Raw genomic sequence first — 16,566 nt, 5'->3', positions numbered from 1 at the left:
GCAACATGGTAAAACCCCGTCTCTACTAAAATACAAAAAATTAGCCAGGTGTGGTGACATGTTCCTATAATCCCAGCTACTTGGGAGAATGAGGCGTGAGAATTGCTTGAACCCAGGAGGCACAGATTGCAGTGAGCTGAGATCCCACCACTGCACTCCAGGCTGGGCAACAGAGGGAGACTCTGTCTCAAAACAAAAACCAAAACAAAGAAAAGCTGGACCTTGGGAAGAGGTGGATGTGTTTCCATGGGCTCTGCTGTGACCTGCGCCCTCTGTCATCCTCACCTGCAGTCCTGTTCCCAGTGAGGCTCCCTCGGGCTCTGGCAGCTTTTTGACCCTCTGCTGCTCAGTGCTGCCCATCTTCCTGCCATGTGAACTGTCTGGCCCCACCTTTTTCTGTGCCTTTAGATAAAAAAAAACCAGTTTGATTTATGCACCTGCTCTTGCTGGCACCACCCTGCCCAAATAGATTTAAAGAAATCTGTGAGGGAAACATTTAATCAGCTCATTTCAACCAAGTTACAGATGAGGCCATCCTGTGTAAGTGATATGGGGCTCTGTGAACAGTGATATGGGGCTCTGTTTCTTTGCACTCTGCCAGCATCAGACATGGCAATGGGGACAAGTTGGGAAAGCTTGCAAAGGACCTGTCAGCAGGAGGGGAGGGCTGTGCAGCCTGTATGCGCTGGTTCAGTTGTCCTCCCTGCCAAGTGCTGACCCAACTTGGCTGCTTCCCCTCTGACCTAACCTGATCTCCTCTTTCCCTACCCATACCTCCTTTTCCTATCAGGCTGGCCCACTCTTTGTCTCTGGCTGGCTCACTTCCTCTGCCTGGGATGACTCCCGGTTTTAGTCTACCTGTCAAGGGAGCAATCGTTTCTCAAAGCCCACCTCAGTCCCATCTCCTCCAGGAAGTTCCACCTTGATTGCATGAGATGCCTTTCTCTGATTGCTGTGCCACTTCATGTTTCAACCTTGTCATGCTCCTTCCTCTTTTTGTGTTTATATTTTGTCTCCCCTGATTATTTACAAGCAAAACCCAAATATTTGAATGAAGGGACAGGATGAAGTCTTGTAGGTATGGAACACCCAGCATGAAATTCTGCCTTGGTAGTTGCTTAGCAGAGATTTGGTGGAAAAGGTGATGGTGATGATGATGACAGCAGTGAGAAGACTGAGTCCATCTTCTGCCAGTCATTAGCTTGGATGTCCTAGTTTGAAGTCACTTCATCTCCCTGAGTCTGGGGTTGCTCCTGCTCAAGGTGGAAGATGACAATGTTCACGGTGCTGAGGATCTGTCTACCTCGTAGTGTTGTTTTGAGGAACAAATGGGATAATATGCAAGCTCTAGGCCATGCTCTTAGGTGCTAGATGCCACCACCCAGACTCTGAGCTGTGGCCCTTTATCTGGTGAATTTGGGTTTTTAACTACAAGGGGACTTGGAGAGGTGGGATGAATGAGTCGACATTAGAAACAGACACTGTTTGTGTCTAATTCCACTTGTCCCAGGCCATCACCGTTTTGGCAAAGGTATAGGGGGGTGTGAATGCAGTAAGGTGGGGGAAGTAGGTGACATTTTCAACTGGCCTGTAAAGGCCTCTTCATGTTAAAAGGCAGAGCTGTACAAAGGGGAAGTTGGTACAGAAGATTGTTCTGGGATTTTTTGCTTGTTTGTTTTGTTTTGTTTTGTTTTGTTTGAGACGGAGTCACGCTCTTTCACCTAGGCTACAGTGAGGTGGTACGATCTCAGCTCACTGCAACCTCCACCCCCCCAAGTTCAAGTGATTCTCCTGCCTCAGCCTCCCGGGTACCTGGGATTACAGGTGCCTGCCACCACACCTGGCTAATTTTTGTATTTTTAGTAGAGAGGGGGTTTTGCCATGTTGGCCAGGCTGGTCTTGAACTCCTGACCTCAGGTGATCTGCCTGCCTCGGCCTCCCAAAGTGCTAGGATTACAGGCACGAGCCATCGCACCCGCCCTGTTCTGGGGTTTATGAAAATATTTGTCAGATCACAGTCTTAAAAAAACCCCACAATACCCCAAACAAACGAAAACACCACATAATAAAAGAACAGAACAGGTATGTTTTCCTTTTGATCTCTTTAGTTTTTTGAAAGACAGGTAGGGCTGAACTGTAGTACCAGATACTTCTCAGTACGCTGGTGGTTTTGATAGCTCAACTGTGTACTGAGACCCATGGAAAAGGTCTTCTTTTGGTGGAGTCGAATTTGGATTTGATTGGTGACTTTTGGCACGTTTAACTACTCAGTTTCCTTTATGTTCATTGTCCCCTTTAGATCAGTATCCGAGAAGGGAGGGGAAAGATTCCTTGACAAGTCAGCTCAGGTTGTAAACCTGCTGGGAAGGTTTCTGCTCTGTGATAGGTATTAGAACCTTAATCCTTGTTGATTTTTCCCCAGATCTTGGCCTCAGGGCTTCCCCAAGATACTGTCTTGCAGATGGATAACTCAGGCAGCCCTGTTAATTCAAGGCTGCTGTGATTAGAACTGATTCGGGAACATCTGCGACATTTACGAACACATGCCAATGAAGACAATTGCCTTTTAAAGATCACTTAATCAGTTAGCCAAGAAATAATTGCATGCAAAGAAGTCAAATTCTTGCTTCTATTTAATGGAATTAGCAGAGATGGGTGCATCAATCCCAGGTTGTTTCAGCAGCCCTGCCTGGGATAATGCTCCAACTGGGATGCTTTTTGACAGTCTCTGGAAGGGCAGAAAAATTTCCTTGAGTTTAAAAGAAACAGAATTGTTGCTATAATGTCTTGTTTGTTTGTTTGTTTGTTTGAGATAGAGTCTTGCTCTGTCGCCCAGGCTGGAGTGCAGTGGCGCGATCTCGGCTCACTGCAAGCTCCGCCTCCCGGGTTCACACCATTCTCCTGCCTCAGCCTCCCGAGTAGCTGGGACTACAGGCACCCACCACGCCTGGCTAATTTTTTTGTATTTTTAGTAGAGACGGGGTTTCACCGCGTTGGCCAGGATGGTCTCGATCTCCTGACCTCGTGATCCGCCCGCCTCGGCCTCCCAAAGTGCTGGGATTACAGGCGTGACCCACCACGCCCGGCCTATAATAATTTATACTAGGTTTAATCGTACTCTAGCCTGGACCACAGGAGTGAGACCTTGTCTCAAAAAAAAAAAAAAAAAAAAATTATACTAGGTTTAGATGAGAGATTGCAAACTTAAATGGCTACAGGAGAGTACTATATATATATATATACACATATATATATGCGTGTGTGTGTGTGTGTGTATACATATATATATATATTTTTTTTTTTTTTTTTTTTTTGAGACAAGGTCTCACTCCTGTGGCCCAGGCTGGAGTGCAGTGGTGTGATCTCGGCTCACTGCCGCCTTAGCCTTGAAGTCTCCAGCTCAGGTTAGTCTCCCACCTCAACCTCCTGAGTAGCTGGGACTACAGGCACATGCTACCACACTTGGCTTAATTTTTTGTATATTTAGTAGAGACAACATCTTGCCATGTTACCTAGGCTGGTCTTAAACTCATAGGCTCAAGCAATCTTCCCACCTAGGCCTCCCAAAGTGTTGGGATGACAGGCGTGAGCCACCGCAGCCAATTGGCAGGTACTTTAAATGAGAGATGAGGATCAGGTGACCAACAAACAGTGGAGAGTGATGGGAACGGTTTAGGTCCCCTCACCAGACAGTTGCCTGAGTGTGAACCCGTTGATTCCAGATCTCAGTTTTCAAGAGAAGCCAGAACATCAGTTTTTTTTAAATAAACTTTATTTTTTGAAACAGTTTTAGTTTACAGAAAAGATAGGACAGAGGGTTTCCATATAATCCACAGTTTCCTCTGTTATTAAGGTTTTATATTAATATGGTACATTCATTACAATTAACAAATCAGTATTTATACATTCTTATTAACTACAATCTATAACTTTTCAGACCTCCTTAGTGTTTATCTAACGTCCTATTTCTCTTCCAGGACTCTGGCCAGTGTACCACATTACATTGAGTTGTTAGGTCTCCTTAAGTTCCTCTTGACTGTAACAGTTTCTTAGATTTTCCTTATGTTTAATGACCTTGATAATTCTAAGGAGTACTTGTCAGATATTTTGTAGAATATCCTTCTTGGAATTTGTCTTATATTTTCCACATAATTAGATGGGGGTTATGGGTTGGGGGGATGAAGACCCCAGAGATAAAGTGCCACTCTAATCACATTGTATCAAGAGTACCTACTATCCTCTGACTTAAACTCTTGATGTTGGTCTTCATCACCTGGGTGAGGTAGTATTTGTCAGTTTTCTCCACTGTAAAGTTACTCTTTTGTCCTCTCTTTCCATAGTATCCTCTTTGGAAGGAAGTCACCACATGCAGCCCACACTGAGAGTGGGGATTTATGCTCCCCATTCTTGAGGAGTATCTATAGAAATTATCTGATGTGGCTGGGCGCAGCGGCTCACACCTGTAATCCCAACATTTTGGGAGGCCGAGGTTGGTGGATCACCTGAGGTCAGGAGTTTGAGACCAGCCTGACCAACATGGAGAAACCCCGTCTCTACTAAAAATACAAAATTAGCCAGGCATAGTGGCACATACTTGTAATCCCAGCTACTCGGGAGGCGAGGCAGGAGAATTACTCAAACCCAGGAGGCAGAGGTTGCAGTGAGCCAAGATCACGCCATTGCACTCCAGCCTGGGCAACAAGAGCAAGACTCTGTCTCCAAAAAAAAAAAAAAAAAAGAAAAAGAAAGAAAAGAAAAGATGTTCTTCTGCATAAGAGATTTGTCTAGTCGCTCCTATTTATTTAAAACAAGTCTATAAGGACTCATGGATATTCACTTTATACTTTGGGTTATATTTCACTACTACTTGGTTGGTCAAATTGTTCCATCTTGGCCCATGGAAGCTCTTTCATTTTGCTCCTTTGTCTCTGACATACTCCCATTCCTGATTTGTTTTTTTTCATTTGTTTTGAATGTTTCCTTTCTTTCTGGAGCTACAAGGTACTCCAGGCCCATCATGTATATTTCCTGCCTCAGCCCTAGAAATCAGCCATTTCTCCATAGATCCTTGGTTGCACTGATTGTAGAATGGTATTGGAAACTAAGATCTGGGCACTAGATATGTTCATTGCTACTGGAGTGTTGTTGCATCTAGGTCCTCTCAGCTGACAGCAAGGAAATATATGTGTGTATACTAACCCATGTATACAGACACATGAATATATCTTTCTATATGTAATCATCTGTATCTATATTAAACTAAACATGTGGTCATACTAATATATTCAACTCTAGTGCATTACCACATGGATCATTCTAGCCTCTTCCCCTTATGTGTAAACTGCCACTACAACAGTTGGAAACCTGACTCCCACTATCTGCCATTCATTTACTTGTTTGATTCTGTATACACATGTAGCAGTATAGTGCTGCTAACCTATACTCCTGTGAGAAACAACTTTATCAGCCAGAGTCCAATGCCTGTGTACAGTTAGTTTCTTTGCCTTTAGTATACAGACTCCACTTATTTTCAAAGTGACTTAGGTCAGCACTTTTTTTCTCACCACGTTCAGTGAGTTGGTTTCATACATTTGTAATATAGCTTTATCACATTCCACATTCCATCCTCAGATTCCACCAACCTCCTAAATTATTTCTAAAAATATTTGCACACATGAAGCTTCTGTTGTAAAGTTCAGAAAACATGAAGTTCTGTTGTAATTTTGACTAATGCATAGTGTCATGAATCCATAATTCTAGTTTCATATAGACTAGTTTTATTGCCCTAAAAAACTCCATGTGTTTCAGCTATTCTGTACCTCCCTGCCCCAAAACTTTGCAGCTGTTGATCTTTTTATAAAGTGTCTATACTTTTGGCTTTTCCAGAATGTCATATAATTGAAATCATATAGTATATAGCTTTTCCAGACTGACTCCTGTCACTTAGCAGTATTTATTTACGTTTCATTCATGTCTTTTGTGTTTTGATAGCTTATTTCATTTTATTTCTGAATAACACATTTCATTGTATGGATATATCACAATTTGCTTATCCATTCACAGACTGAAGGACATATTTGTTGTTTAAATTTTGGGGGTTATGAATAAAGTTGCCATAAACATTTTGTATGGACAGTTTTCAAATCAGTTGGGTATTTATTGCTGGATTGTAGAGTAAGACTGTGTTTAGCTTTGTAAGAAATTGCCAAACTGTCTTTCAAAGTGGTTGTAATATTCTGTATTCTCTTCAAGATACAAGTTTTTAAAATTTTAAATCACACAAATAACTGCTGGTACCAAATTCCGGTTATCTAAAAATCAAACAACCAACCACCAAAAAAATGCATCAGGGAAGTGTGTTTTGCCCACGGGCAGGCAGTTAATAACCATTCCAGATGTTAGACCAATGTTTTCCAATAGAACTTTTGTGCCGATGGAAATGCTCTATATCTGCTTTGCCCAACTCAATAGCAAATTACAATATTTCAAGTGGCTAGTAAGCATTTGAAATGTGGCTAGCAAGACTGAAGATTGAATTTTAAAATTTTATATGATTTTAATTAGGTTTAAATTTACTCACAGGTGGCTAATGCCCACCATATTAGATGGCACAATTCTAGGTCATTGTAAGAATTTTGGGTTTACTTGAGTGAGATGAGAAGTTGAGGATGATTTTGAGCAAGGCAGTGGAATGATCTGACTTACTTTTCTTATTTTAATAGATGATAGAGTCTTGCTCTGTTGCCCAGGCTGGAGGGCAGTGGCTAGCCTTCAACTCCTGGGCTCAAGCAACCCTCCTGCCTCAGCCTCCCAAGTAGCTGGGACTACAGGTGTGCATGACTGCACCTGGCTGACTTACACTTTTAATGTATCACTTTAGGCTGGATGCAGTGGCTCATACCTGTAATCCCAGCACTTTGGGAGGCCAAGGCAGCCAGATCACCTGAGGTCAGGAGTTCGAGACCAGCTTGGCCAACATGGTGAAACCCCATCTCTACTAAAAATACAAGAATTAGCTGGGCATGGTGGTGCACACCTGTAGTCCCAACTACTCAGGAGACGAGGCAGGAGAATCGCTTGAACCTAGGAGGCGGAGGTTGCAGTGAGCCAAGATCATACCACTGTACTCGAGCCTGGGTGACAGAGCGAGACTCTGTCTCAAAAAAATAAAATAAAATAAAAATAAAGTATCACTTTAGATTCTGTGTTAGGAATAGACTGAAGGAGTCACAGGTAGAAGCGGAGAGACTTGTTGGAAGGCTACTGCAATAATCTAGAAAAGAGATGATAGTGGCTTGGACCGGGGTGACGGTAGTGGGCATGGAGAGAAGTTATCGGATTGTTGACTTTTTTGAAGTTAGGGCGTATCTATGCAAGGTAAATATTTGTCAGATACTCACTGTATTTGTGACAAAGGCCATGGAATTAAAAAATCTTACTGTTTGCAGCCTTATTTTTCTTATTCCATCTTTCATTTTCTTTAAGCCACTGAGTATGGTAATAGTAAGATTTCAGCCCTCCTGCTCTAGAGGTACCATGTCAAAACCTGATTGGGTTTCTGAGTGGTTTCCTTTCTCTTATTTTCAGGAGAATGATTCTGTGCCTTACCTTCAAGCTGCCACTACAAGTGTAGGGCTGGAATAAAGATGCACACTTTTAGCTCTTAATTTTAAAATTATTTTTTATGCATCCACTTTTTAGGTTCCATAAAAATAATTACTACCGTGGTCGTGGGTCATATATGAGTAAGTGGGAGAGAAGGGCCTGGCTGGTTTCTACTTGGGATCATATGTCAGCCTTATTGGAATTCTGTAACCAGCACTGGTCCAATAGAAATATAATGTGAGTCACCCGGCTGGGTGTGGTGGCTCACACCTGTAATCCCAGCACTTTGGGAGGCAGAGGCAGGTGGATCACCTAATGTCGGGAGTTTGAGACCAGCCTGGCCAACATGGAGAAACACTGTCTCTACTAAAATTCAAAATTAGCCTGCCGTAGTGGCACATGTCTGTAATCCCAGCTACTCGGGAGGCTGAGGCAGGAGAATTGCTCGAACCTGGGAGGCAGAGGTTGCAGTGAGCCGAGATTGAGCCATTGCACTCCAACCTGGGCAACAGGAGTAAAACTCCGTCTCAAAAAAAAAAAAAGAAAGAAAGAAAGAAATATGAGTCACCTATGTAATTTAAAATTTTCTGATAGGCACGTTAAAAAGAGTAAAAGGAAACAGATGGAATTAATTTTAATAATATATTTTATTTAATTCAATATATCCAAAATATTATCATTTCAACATGTAATCAATATAAAAAATTATCAGTGAGATATTTTACATTCTCTTTTCTTTGAAATGTGGAATGTATTTTACACCTACAACACATCTCAATCCAAACTAGCCACGCTCAAGTGTTCATTCGCCACAGGTGGCTGGTGGCTAATGCATTAGGTAACACAGCTGTAAGCATTTGTCAAGTTCAGATTTGGTGGAGGTAGGGTTGAGAAATTTAATTCCCGTTGTCATTGATATCACAGACACTATTGTGGAATGAATCAAGATAATATTGTATGATGTGAGCAGTGGCTAGTCTTGTAAAACAAATGAAAAATAAAAATACATCTCAGCTCTACCAAACTTAAACTGGAGCTGTCGGTCTGTGATATGTCTAGGAATGTCTCCAGAATATATACTGAAATAAATTCATCCTTAAGAAAATCAAATTGTCCTCTTTTCCCCCTTTGGGCCACCAGGTAGGCTTAATTTGAAATAAAGTGCTAGGATGGGACTTGCCCTAAAGGAGGCTTTAGTAATCTCATCAACCCTGAACTGGAGGCTCACCTGCCTTAACAGTGTTTCCTGGATCTTTCAGCTAAGGCGGGTCTTTGGAAATTGCCTGCCACCCTTCCCACCGAAGTACTATCTGGCAATGACCACAGCTATGGCTGATGAGAGGAGGGACCAACTGGAACAATATTTGCAAAATGGTATGTATTTGCAGGGTTTTTTAAAAAACAGATTTATTGCAATGTAAATTGTATGCCACAAAATTCACCTGCTAAAGTGTACAATTCTTTTACAATATATTTATGTAATTAATTGTGCGACCATTACCATAATCTAATTTTAGAATATTGTCACTACCCCCAAAAGAAACCTCATACCCACTGGCAATCACTTCCTCTTTCCCTCCCCCACCACGCCCTGGCAACTACCACTATAATTTTTATCTCTAAAACTTTGCCTATTCTGGACGTTTCATATATAAGGGATCATATAATATGTGTTCTTTGTATTTGGTTTTAAAAATACCTTTTTTTTTTTTTTTAAGAGATGAGGTCTGGCTGGGTATGGTGGCTCACACCTGTAATCTCAGCACTTTGGGAAGCTGAGGCAGGAGGATCACTTGAGGCCAGGAGTTCAAGACCAGCCTGAGAAACATAGAGAGAGCCGGTCTCTAAACAAAATTTTAAAAATTAGTCAGGTATGGTGGTGCGTGCCTATAATCCCAGCTACTCAGGAAGCTGAGGTGGGAGGATAGCTTGAGCACAGGAAGCTGAGGCTGCAGTGAGCTGTGATTGCACCACTGCACTCCAGCCTGGGTGACACAGCAAGACAGTGACTCTAAAAAAGATTAAAAAAATAAATAAATAAATAAAAGAGATGAGGTCTCACTATGTTGCCCAGGCTGCTCTCAAATTTCTGGGCTCAAGTGATCCTCCTGCCTCAGCTTCCTAAAGTGTTAGGATTACAGGTGTGAGCCACCACACCCAGCCTAAATGTCTCAGCAGCTATATGTTTGCAGATTTTATTTTTTGAGACAGGATCTTTCCCTGTTGCCCAGGCTGGAGTACAGTGGCACAATCATGGCTAACTATAGCCTTGATCTCCTGGGGTCAAGCAATCCTCCCACCACAGCTTTCTGAGAAGCTGGGACTATATGTGCAACGCTCCATGCCTGGCCAATCAAAAAAAAAAAATTTTTTTTATAGAGGTGGGGTCTCACTATATTGCCCAGGTTGGTCTCAAACTCCTGGCCTCAAGCAATCCTCCCATGTCAGCCTCCCAAAGTGCTGGGATTACAGATATGAGCCACTGCACCCAATATTTAATTTATTTTTATTTTATTTTTTTTTTAAAGACAGAGTCTCACTCTGTCGCCCAGGCTGGAGTGCAGTGGTGTGACCTTGGCTCACTACAACCTCTGCCTACCAGGTTCAAGCGATTCTCCTGCCTCAGCCTCTCTAGTAGCTGGGATTACAGGTGCTTGCCACCATGCTTAGCTAATTTTTGTATTTTTTTTTAGTACAGTTGGGGTTTCATCATGTTGGCCAGGCTGGTCTCGAGCTCCTGATCTCAAATGATCTGCCCACTTCAGCTTCCCAAAGTACTGAGATTACAGGGGTGAGCCACCATGCCTGGCCTACTTTATATTTAGAGTCACGCTTGGGTGCTGTATTTTGGCTTTGATTGGGAGGTTAAAAAAAAATGTTTCTGGATTAGGAATGAACAAAAGGATGAGATGAACCGCTTACAGGAAAGCTCTTAAGAGATATCAGAGGTCTTTATTAGCAGTGCCAGAGCTAGTGCCTACATGTTAGTCCTTACCAGGAAGCCATGCTAAGGCACCAAGGACATTCAGCTCTGGCCCCTGTGAGGCTTACAGTACAACGGCTTGCCCTTCGCCTGGGTCCTGGAAATGCTGTGTACAGCAAAACTGCGGTTGGCAAGATTAGGCTCTCACGGAAAAGAGGATGTTGAGGGGAAATGGCAAAACTGGCACTTAAAGACTTAAAGTTTTTAAAATTGGAAAAGTGTATACACATAATATTTTTTAAAATATAAACTATCTAAAAGAATATACAATGAAAGGTAAGTTCCCTTTCCACCCCAGGCTGTTTGTATATTCCCTAGCAGCAATTTGCATGTATATAGATCCCTTTTTGCTCAACACCAATTGAAGTTTACTATACATACTTTTCTGTAGCTGATTTTCAGACCTTTTTATTCTGAAAGTTTGATTTACAGAAAAGTTGCAAACATAATACTAAGCATTTCTGTATACTCCACCCAGATTTCCCAGATGTTTACATTTTACATTTGTCTTATCATTCTTTTTTCCTTGTGTGTGTATGTGTGTATATGAATCTCTCTATATCTTTTTTTTAGACTCACTTGAATGTTACACACCTCAGCCATCTTATTTTAAGATATTTTGTGACTTTGGGAGGCTGAGGTGGGCAGATCACCTGAGGCCAGGAGTTCAAGACCAGCCTGGCCTACATGGCAAAACCCTGTCTCTACTAAACATACAAAAAATTAGCTGGCCATGGTGGCGGGTGCCTGCAATCCCAGCAACTTGGGAGGCTAAGGCAGGAGAATCGCTTGAACCCTGGAGGAGGAGGAGCAGGCTGCAGTGAGCCGAGATCATGCCATTGCACTCCAGCCTGGGCAATGAGAGTGAAACTCCATCTCAAAAAAATAAAAAATAAATAAAATACTTTGTATATTTCCTGAGATCACAGAGACTGTCTTATAGAATCACAGTATAGTTAGCAAAATCAGGAAACAACATTGATACAATAATGTTCAATATATCAAAACCAGGAAACAACATTGATACAATAATTTATCTAGAGACCTTATTCAAACTTCGCCAACAATTAGGCTCGGCATGGTAGCTTATGCCTGCAGTTCCAGCACTTTGGGAGGTTAAGGCAGGAGGATCCCTTGAGCCCAGGAGTTCAAGGCCAGCCTGGGCAATATAACAAGACCCCATCTGTACCAAAAAATAAAAAATAAATAAAAATTAGCTGGGTGTAGTGGCACGTGCCTGCACCTACTTGGAAGGCTGAGGTGGGAGGATTGCTTGAGCCCAGGAGTTTCAGGCTGCAGTAAGCTCTGATCTTGCCACTGCACTCCATCCTGGGCAACAAAGACCCTGTCTCAAAAAATAAAATAAAGTCAGCAAACATAAAACTGCTGAGACATTTAGGCTGGGCGTGGTGGCTCACACCTGTAATCCCAACACTTCGGGAAGCTGAGGCAAGAGGATCACTTGAGCCCAAGAATTTGAGACCAACCTGAGCAATATAGATCTCATCTCTTTTTATTTTTTTTTTAGAGTCAGTGTCTTGCTGTGTCACCCAGGCTGGAGTGCAGTGGTGCAATCACAGCTCACTGCAGTCTCGACCTCCTGAGCTATGATTTGAGCAACTGCACTCCAGCTTGGGTGACAGATGGAGACCCTGTATCTAAAAATAAATAAATAAAACATCACCAACTATTATACTGATATCCTTTGTAGCTCAAGAAAAAAAGTTTTTCTCCTGTACATTGACTTTTTTCTCTTAAAATATATATACCTTAGAAGTCATTCTACATCAGCAGTCATAGATTTATCTCATTATTTTTCATGGCTGCATATTTTTCTTAAACATAGTAAGTAAAAATTCTAGAAGCCATCTATTTCCCATTAATTTTTTTTTGTCATGGGACCATACTTCTTTTTAGACCTGCTGAATGAGCTCTTTCAAAGTTCAAGTTCAAAATGTAGTATCTTTTGAATTTTCATTCTCCCTTAGTTTGTTTTCTTGTGTCTTAGCAAAATGCTCCTTTAATACCTGGCCTTTTTACAGATGATCACAGTGCTTAAGGGTTCACTTTTCCAGGCCTGGTCTTTATTCATATCATCAGGATGACCTGTGTACTGTCTTTGACAAGGTCAAATAGGAAGACAGTACAGCTTAGCCTCATGACTCGGAGCACAGGTTCTAGAATCAGACACAGTGTCAAATCCCACTTTAGCTCCTCACCAGCTGTGTGACCTTGGGCAAGATACCTACCTGCTCTGAGCCTCAGTTTCTTTATCCGTGAAATAGAAATAATATTTACCTCAGAGTTTGTCATGAAGATTAGATAAGCTAAAATATACAAAGTTTTTAGCCTAGTGCTTGTACTTAATAGTCATGCAGTAAATATCAGTTGGGTGAATACCTTTTTCAGCAGCTTTCCTCATTCCCAAGAACTTATGCTAATGAATATAGTTATTAATAGTTTGACTATATGCACCGTTGCAGAAAATAATGCAAGGGCTTTCCCCTCATCCACCCTGGGAATTACCCCTCAGAAAAGACAGAATGCTTTTTATAAATAGTTTCTCATGTTGCAGGGACTTTCTCTCTTCGTTTATTTTGGAAAACGTGATGTCTTTTGGAAAAGGCACAGCCTGCAATGAAGTCAGTGATGGTTTTGAATGCTGGTAGAGGATGTTTGATAAAATTAGTAAAACAGGCCAGGTGTGGTGGCGCACGCCTGTAATCCCAGCAACTTGAGAGACTGAGGCAGGAGAATTGCTTGAACCCGGGAGGCGGAGGTTGAAGTGACCTGAGATCACGCCATTGCACTCCAGCCTGGGTGACAGAGCAAGACTCCGTCTCAAAAAAAAACCAGCAATGAAAACAGAAGGAAGAAAGAATTTGGCAGCATTTAGTAAGTATTAAGTGTAGCTGAAGCGCAGGATATAGGGGAGGATCTGTGGCAAGGGGGTGAACCAGGAGGAACCAGGCTGGGCCATACCTTGTGGGTTTGCAGTTCTCATGGGGGTGTGTCTGCCCCATCTGCTCTGCCCATATCTCCTGGCTATTTGTGTCAGGAGCTTTAAAACTAAGGGTGAAAATATTTTTGGTAAGTATAGAAGAATGAAATATTTTAAATCTCTCTGACTGCCTTATCGTTGCTTTTTTTTGGTAACATCTTGAGAACTCCTATCATTCAAAGGGGTGCTCTCGGCCGGGTGCTGTGGCTCACACCTGTAATCCCAGCATTTTGGGAGGCCAAGGCAGGCAGATCACCTGAGGTTGGGCGTTTGAGACCAGCCTGGCCAACATGATGAAACCCCATCTCTACTAAAAATACAAAAATTAGCCGGGCATGGTGGTGGGTGCCTGTAATCCCAGCTACTTCGGAGGCTGAGGCAAGAGAATCGCCTTAACCCAGGAGACGGACATTGCAGTGAGCCGAACTCACGCCACTACACTCCAGCCTGGGCGACTGGGCGAGACTCCAAAGAGGTGCTCTCAGTTGATGTTTCTTGGTTGAATTAAATTTTCAAATTACCCTGTGTCTTGCTAGGCTGGGAGTCTAGATGCAGGTTTTAAGATCTTTCTGATTCTTCATATAAACTTCATTATCATCCTGGTAGGGCAGCAAAATGGATGTTGGGTAGTATGGGTATGTATAAATGAAGTGAGATGCCTGGGAACACTGTCACCCTGGATGGGTGTCATGGGTTCCTGTTGTTAAGGCTGCCTATAGGAGGCAAGCTTTGGGGGTTTTCCTGTATTTGAGAGGTTTCAACATTCATCACTTCAGGGAGGAGACAGAGCACTGGCAAGGCGTGGAGCAATCTCTGGAGGACATAGCAATTAATAGGCAAGGCCCAGCCCTGCCCATGCTAACCTGGCTCACTGCCCATGTTTTTCAGTAACCATGGACCCAAACGTGTTGAGAAGTGATGTCTTCACTGAGTTTTTAAAACTGGCGCAGCTGGTAAGCTTGCTCTTCTTTAATGGGGGCATCATTCCTCTGCAGGACACTCTTCATGAACCAAGTGTGCAGGTACACACACATGTGTGCACTGGCCACAGCCCCACAGAGCCTGGACTTAGACAAAATATATTCATTTCAAGTCAATTGGGGGATGGTTCCTATTTTGTTCTTTTGGAGGTTTAGATTTTAGATGGAAAATGAAGTGTGTCACTTGACCTTTGGCTCATTTTATTAAGTAGATCCCTTTTTCTGTAGCCTAAGAATCATACATCTCAAAACAGGACATGAAGATGAAGACCTTCGAGTATAGTACGAGAACTACAGCCGTTATCTTTAAGGGTTCCCATAACATGTCTGTGACCCTGCTTCTGTAGCTGAGATTTCCAAATGGGCCACAGTGAAGATATCAGGAAAGCAGGCCATGCTGGCTATTCCTTGTATATTCTCTACTCCTGCCTTTATTGTAAATGAATCATGGAGAAAATTCAACATGAACAGAATGACATACAGCAACTCCCTTTCCTTTGTTGGTCTAAAGAATCATGGGTCACTTCTCCCTAGGCTGAAACTGCTAAGTACATTTGTTTAGCACAACACTCATTCTAATGACACATAAGGAAACATTGTTATGCCTGTATGCATGAGCTTGGCTGGAAAAGCTCTGAAAGAATTTAAGTTCTGCAGTAATATGATACTAGTTAACTGGATCCTTAGCCAGGGGAGGAATGATCGGATTTGCAAAAATGAGAACACATTTCATTCATTCATTTACTCATTTATAAAATAAAATCCCATTGGGTTCTCAGAACAAATCTCATGTAAACAGGGGTTCAAATGTGTTGGGATATTTACTGGCCCAGTCAACCTGAGAAATGGCCCTAGAGCCTTCTGTTCTGTAGTGGTTCGTATTTTCACATTTGCTTGATGGTTTATATATACACACACTTTCCTATTCTTTGAAAAGTTTGCTGTGGAAGCGGTGATGATAGTAAAATTCAAATAGCACAAGTGTATACAATGAAAAGTAACTTTTCTTCCCTTATGATGCCCCTCCTCAGTGACAACTGTTGTTTATAGTCTAATAGTTCATAGTGCTCTTTTGCTACACATTTCTGCACATATATAAGCATGCATATATATATACATATATACATACATGCACACATATATATACACATACATGCACACACACAACCATGTGTCACTTAACAATGTGGATTCGTTCTGATAAATGCATCATTAGGCGATTTTGTCATTGTGTGAACACCATAGAGTGTACTTACACAAACCTAGATGGTAGAGCCTACGGCCCCAGGCTACAAACCTGTATACTATGTTACTGTACTGCATACTGTAGACAATTGAAACACCGTGGTATTTGTGTATCTAAACATAGAAAAGGCACAGTAAAAATATGGTACTATCATCTTGTGGGACCACTGTCATATGTGCAGTTTGCTGTTGACCAAAATGTCATTAAATGGTACATGACTATACACACACACACACACACACACACATTTTATTTTACAAACAAGCGCACACTCAACACACTTTTTCAACTTGCTTTTTTTTAAAATTTTATTATTATTATACTTTAAGTTTTAGGGTACATGTGAACAATGCGCAGGTTTGTTACATATGTATACATATGCCATGTTGGTGTGCTGCACCCATTAACTCGTCATTTAGCATTAGGCATATCTCCTAATGCTATCCCTCCCCCTTCACCCCACCCCACAACAGTCCCTGGTGTGTGATGTTCCCCTTCCTGTGTCCATGTGTTCTCATTGTTCAATTCCCACCTATGAGTGAGAACATGCGGTATTTGTTTTTTTGTCCTTGCAATAGTTTGCTGAGAATGATGGTTTCCAGCTTCATCCATGTCCCTACAAAGGACATGAACTCATTATTTTTTATGGCTGCATAGTATTCCATGGTGTATATGTGCCACATTTTCTTAATCCAGTCTATTACTGTTGGACATTTGGGTTGGTTCCGAGTCTTTGCTATTATGAATAGTA

The 16,566-nt window shown here is 42.0% G+C and overlaps 1 protein-coding gene across 5 annotated transcripts in view; it reads left to right on the top strand.

Moving 5' to 3' along the window:
* Positions 1–16,566, top strand: part of SNX31 (sorting nexin 31) — a 91,642-nt gene that overhangs the window by 19,473 nt on the left and 55,603 nt on the right. For all 5 annotated transcript variants that reach the window (XM_063668992.1, XM_063668993.1, XM_063668995.1 and 2 more), the window contains 2 exons: positions 8,865–8,979; positions 14,478–14,542. In XM_063668992.1, the coding sequence (XP_063525062.1) occupies positions 8,922–8,979; positions 14,478–14,542 (123 nt within the window). In that variant the 5' untranslated portion in view covers positions 8,865–8,921. The remainder of the gene's footprint in view (positions 1–8,864; positions 8,980–14,477; positions 14,543–16,566) is intronic.

This window comes from Pongo pygmaeus, chromosome 7 (genome assembly GCF_028885625.2).
Source record: "Pongo pygmaeus isolate AG05252 chromosome 7, NHGRI_mPonPyg2-v2.0_pri, whole genome shotgun sequence".
In the NCBI taxonomy this organism is placed as follows: Eukaryota; Metazoa; Chordata; class Mammalia; order Primates; family Hominidae; genus Pongo; species Pongo pygmaeus.
Note: the sequence above shows the minus strand (reverse complement) of the source record. Positions and strands in the feature narration are given on the sequence as shown.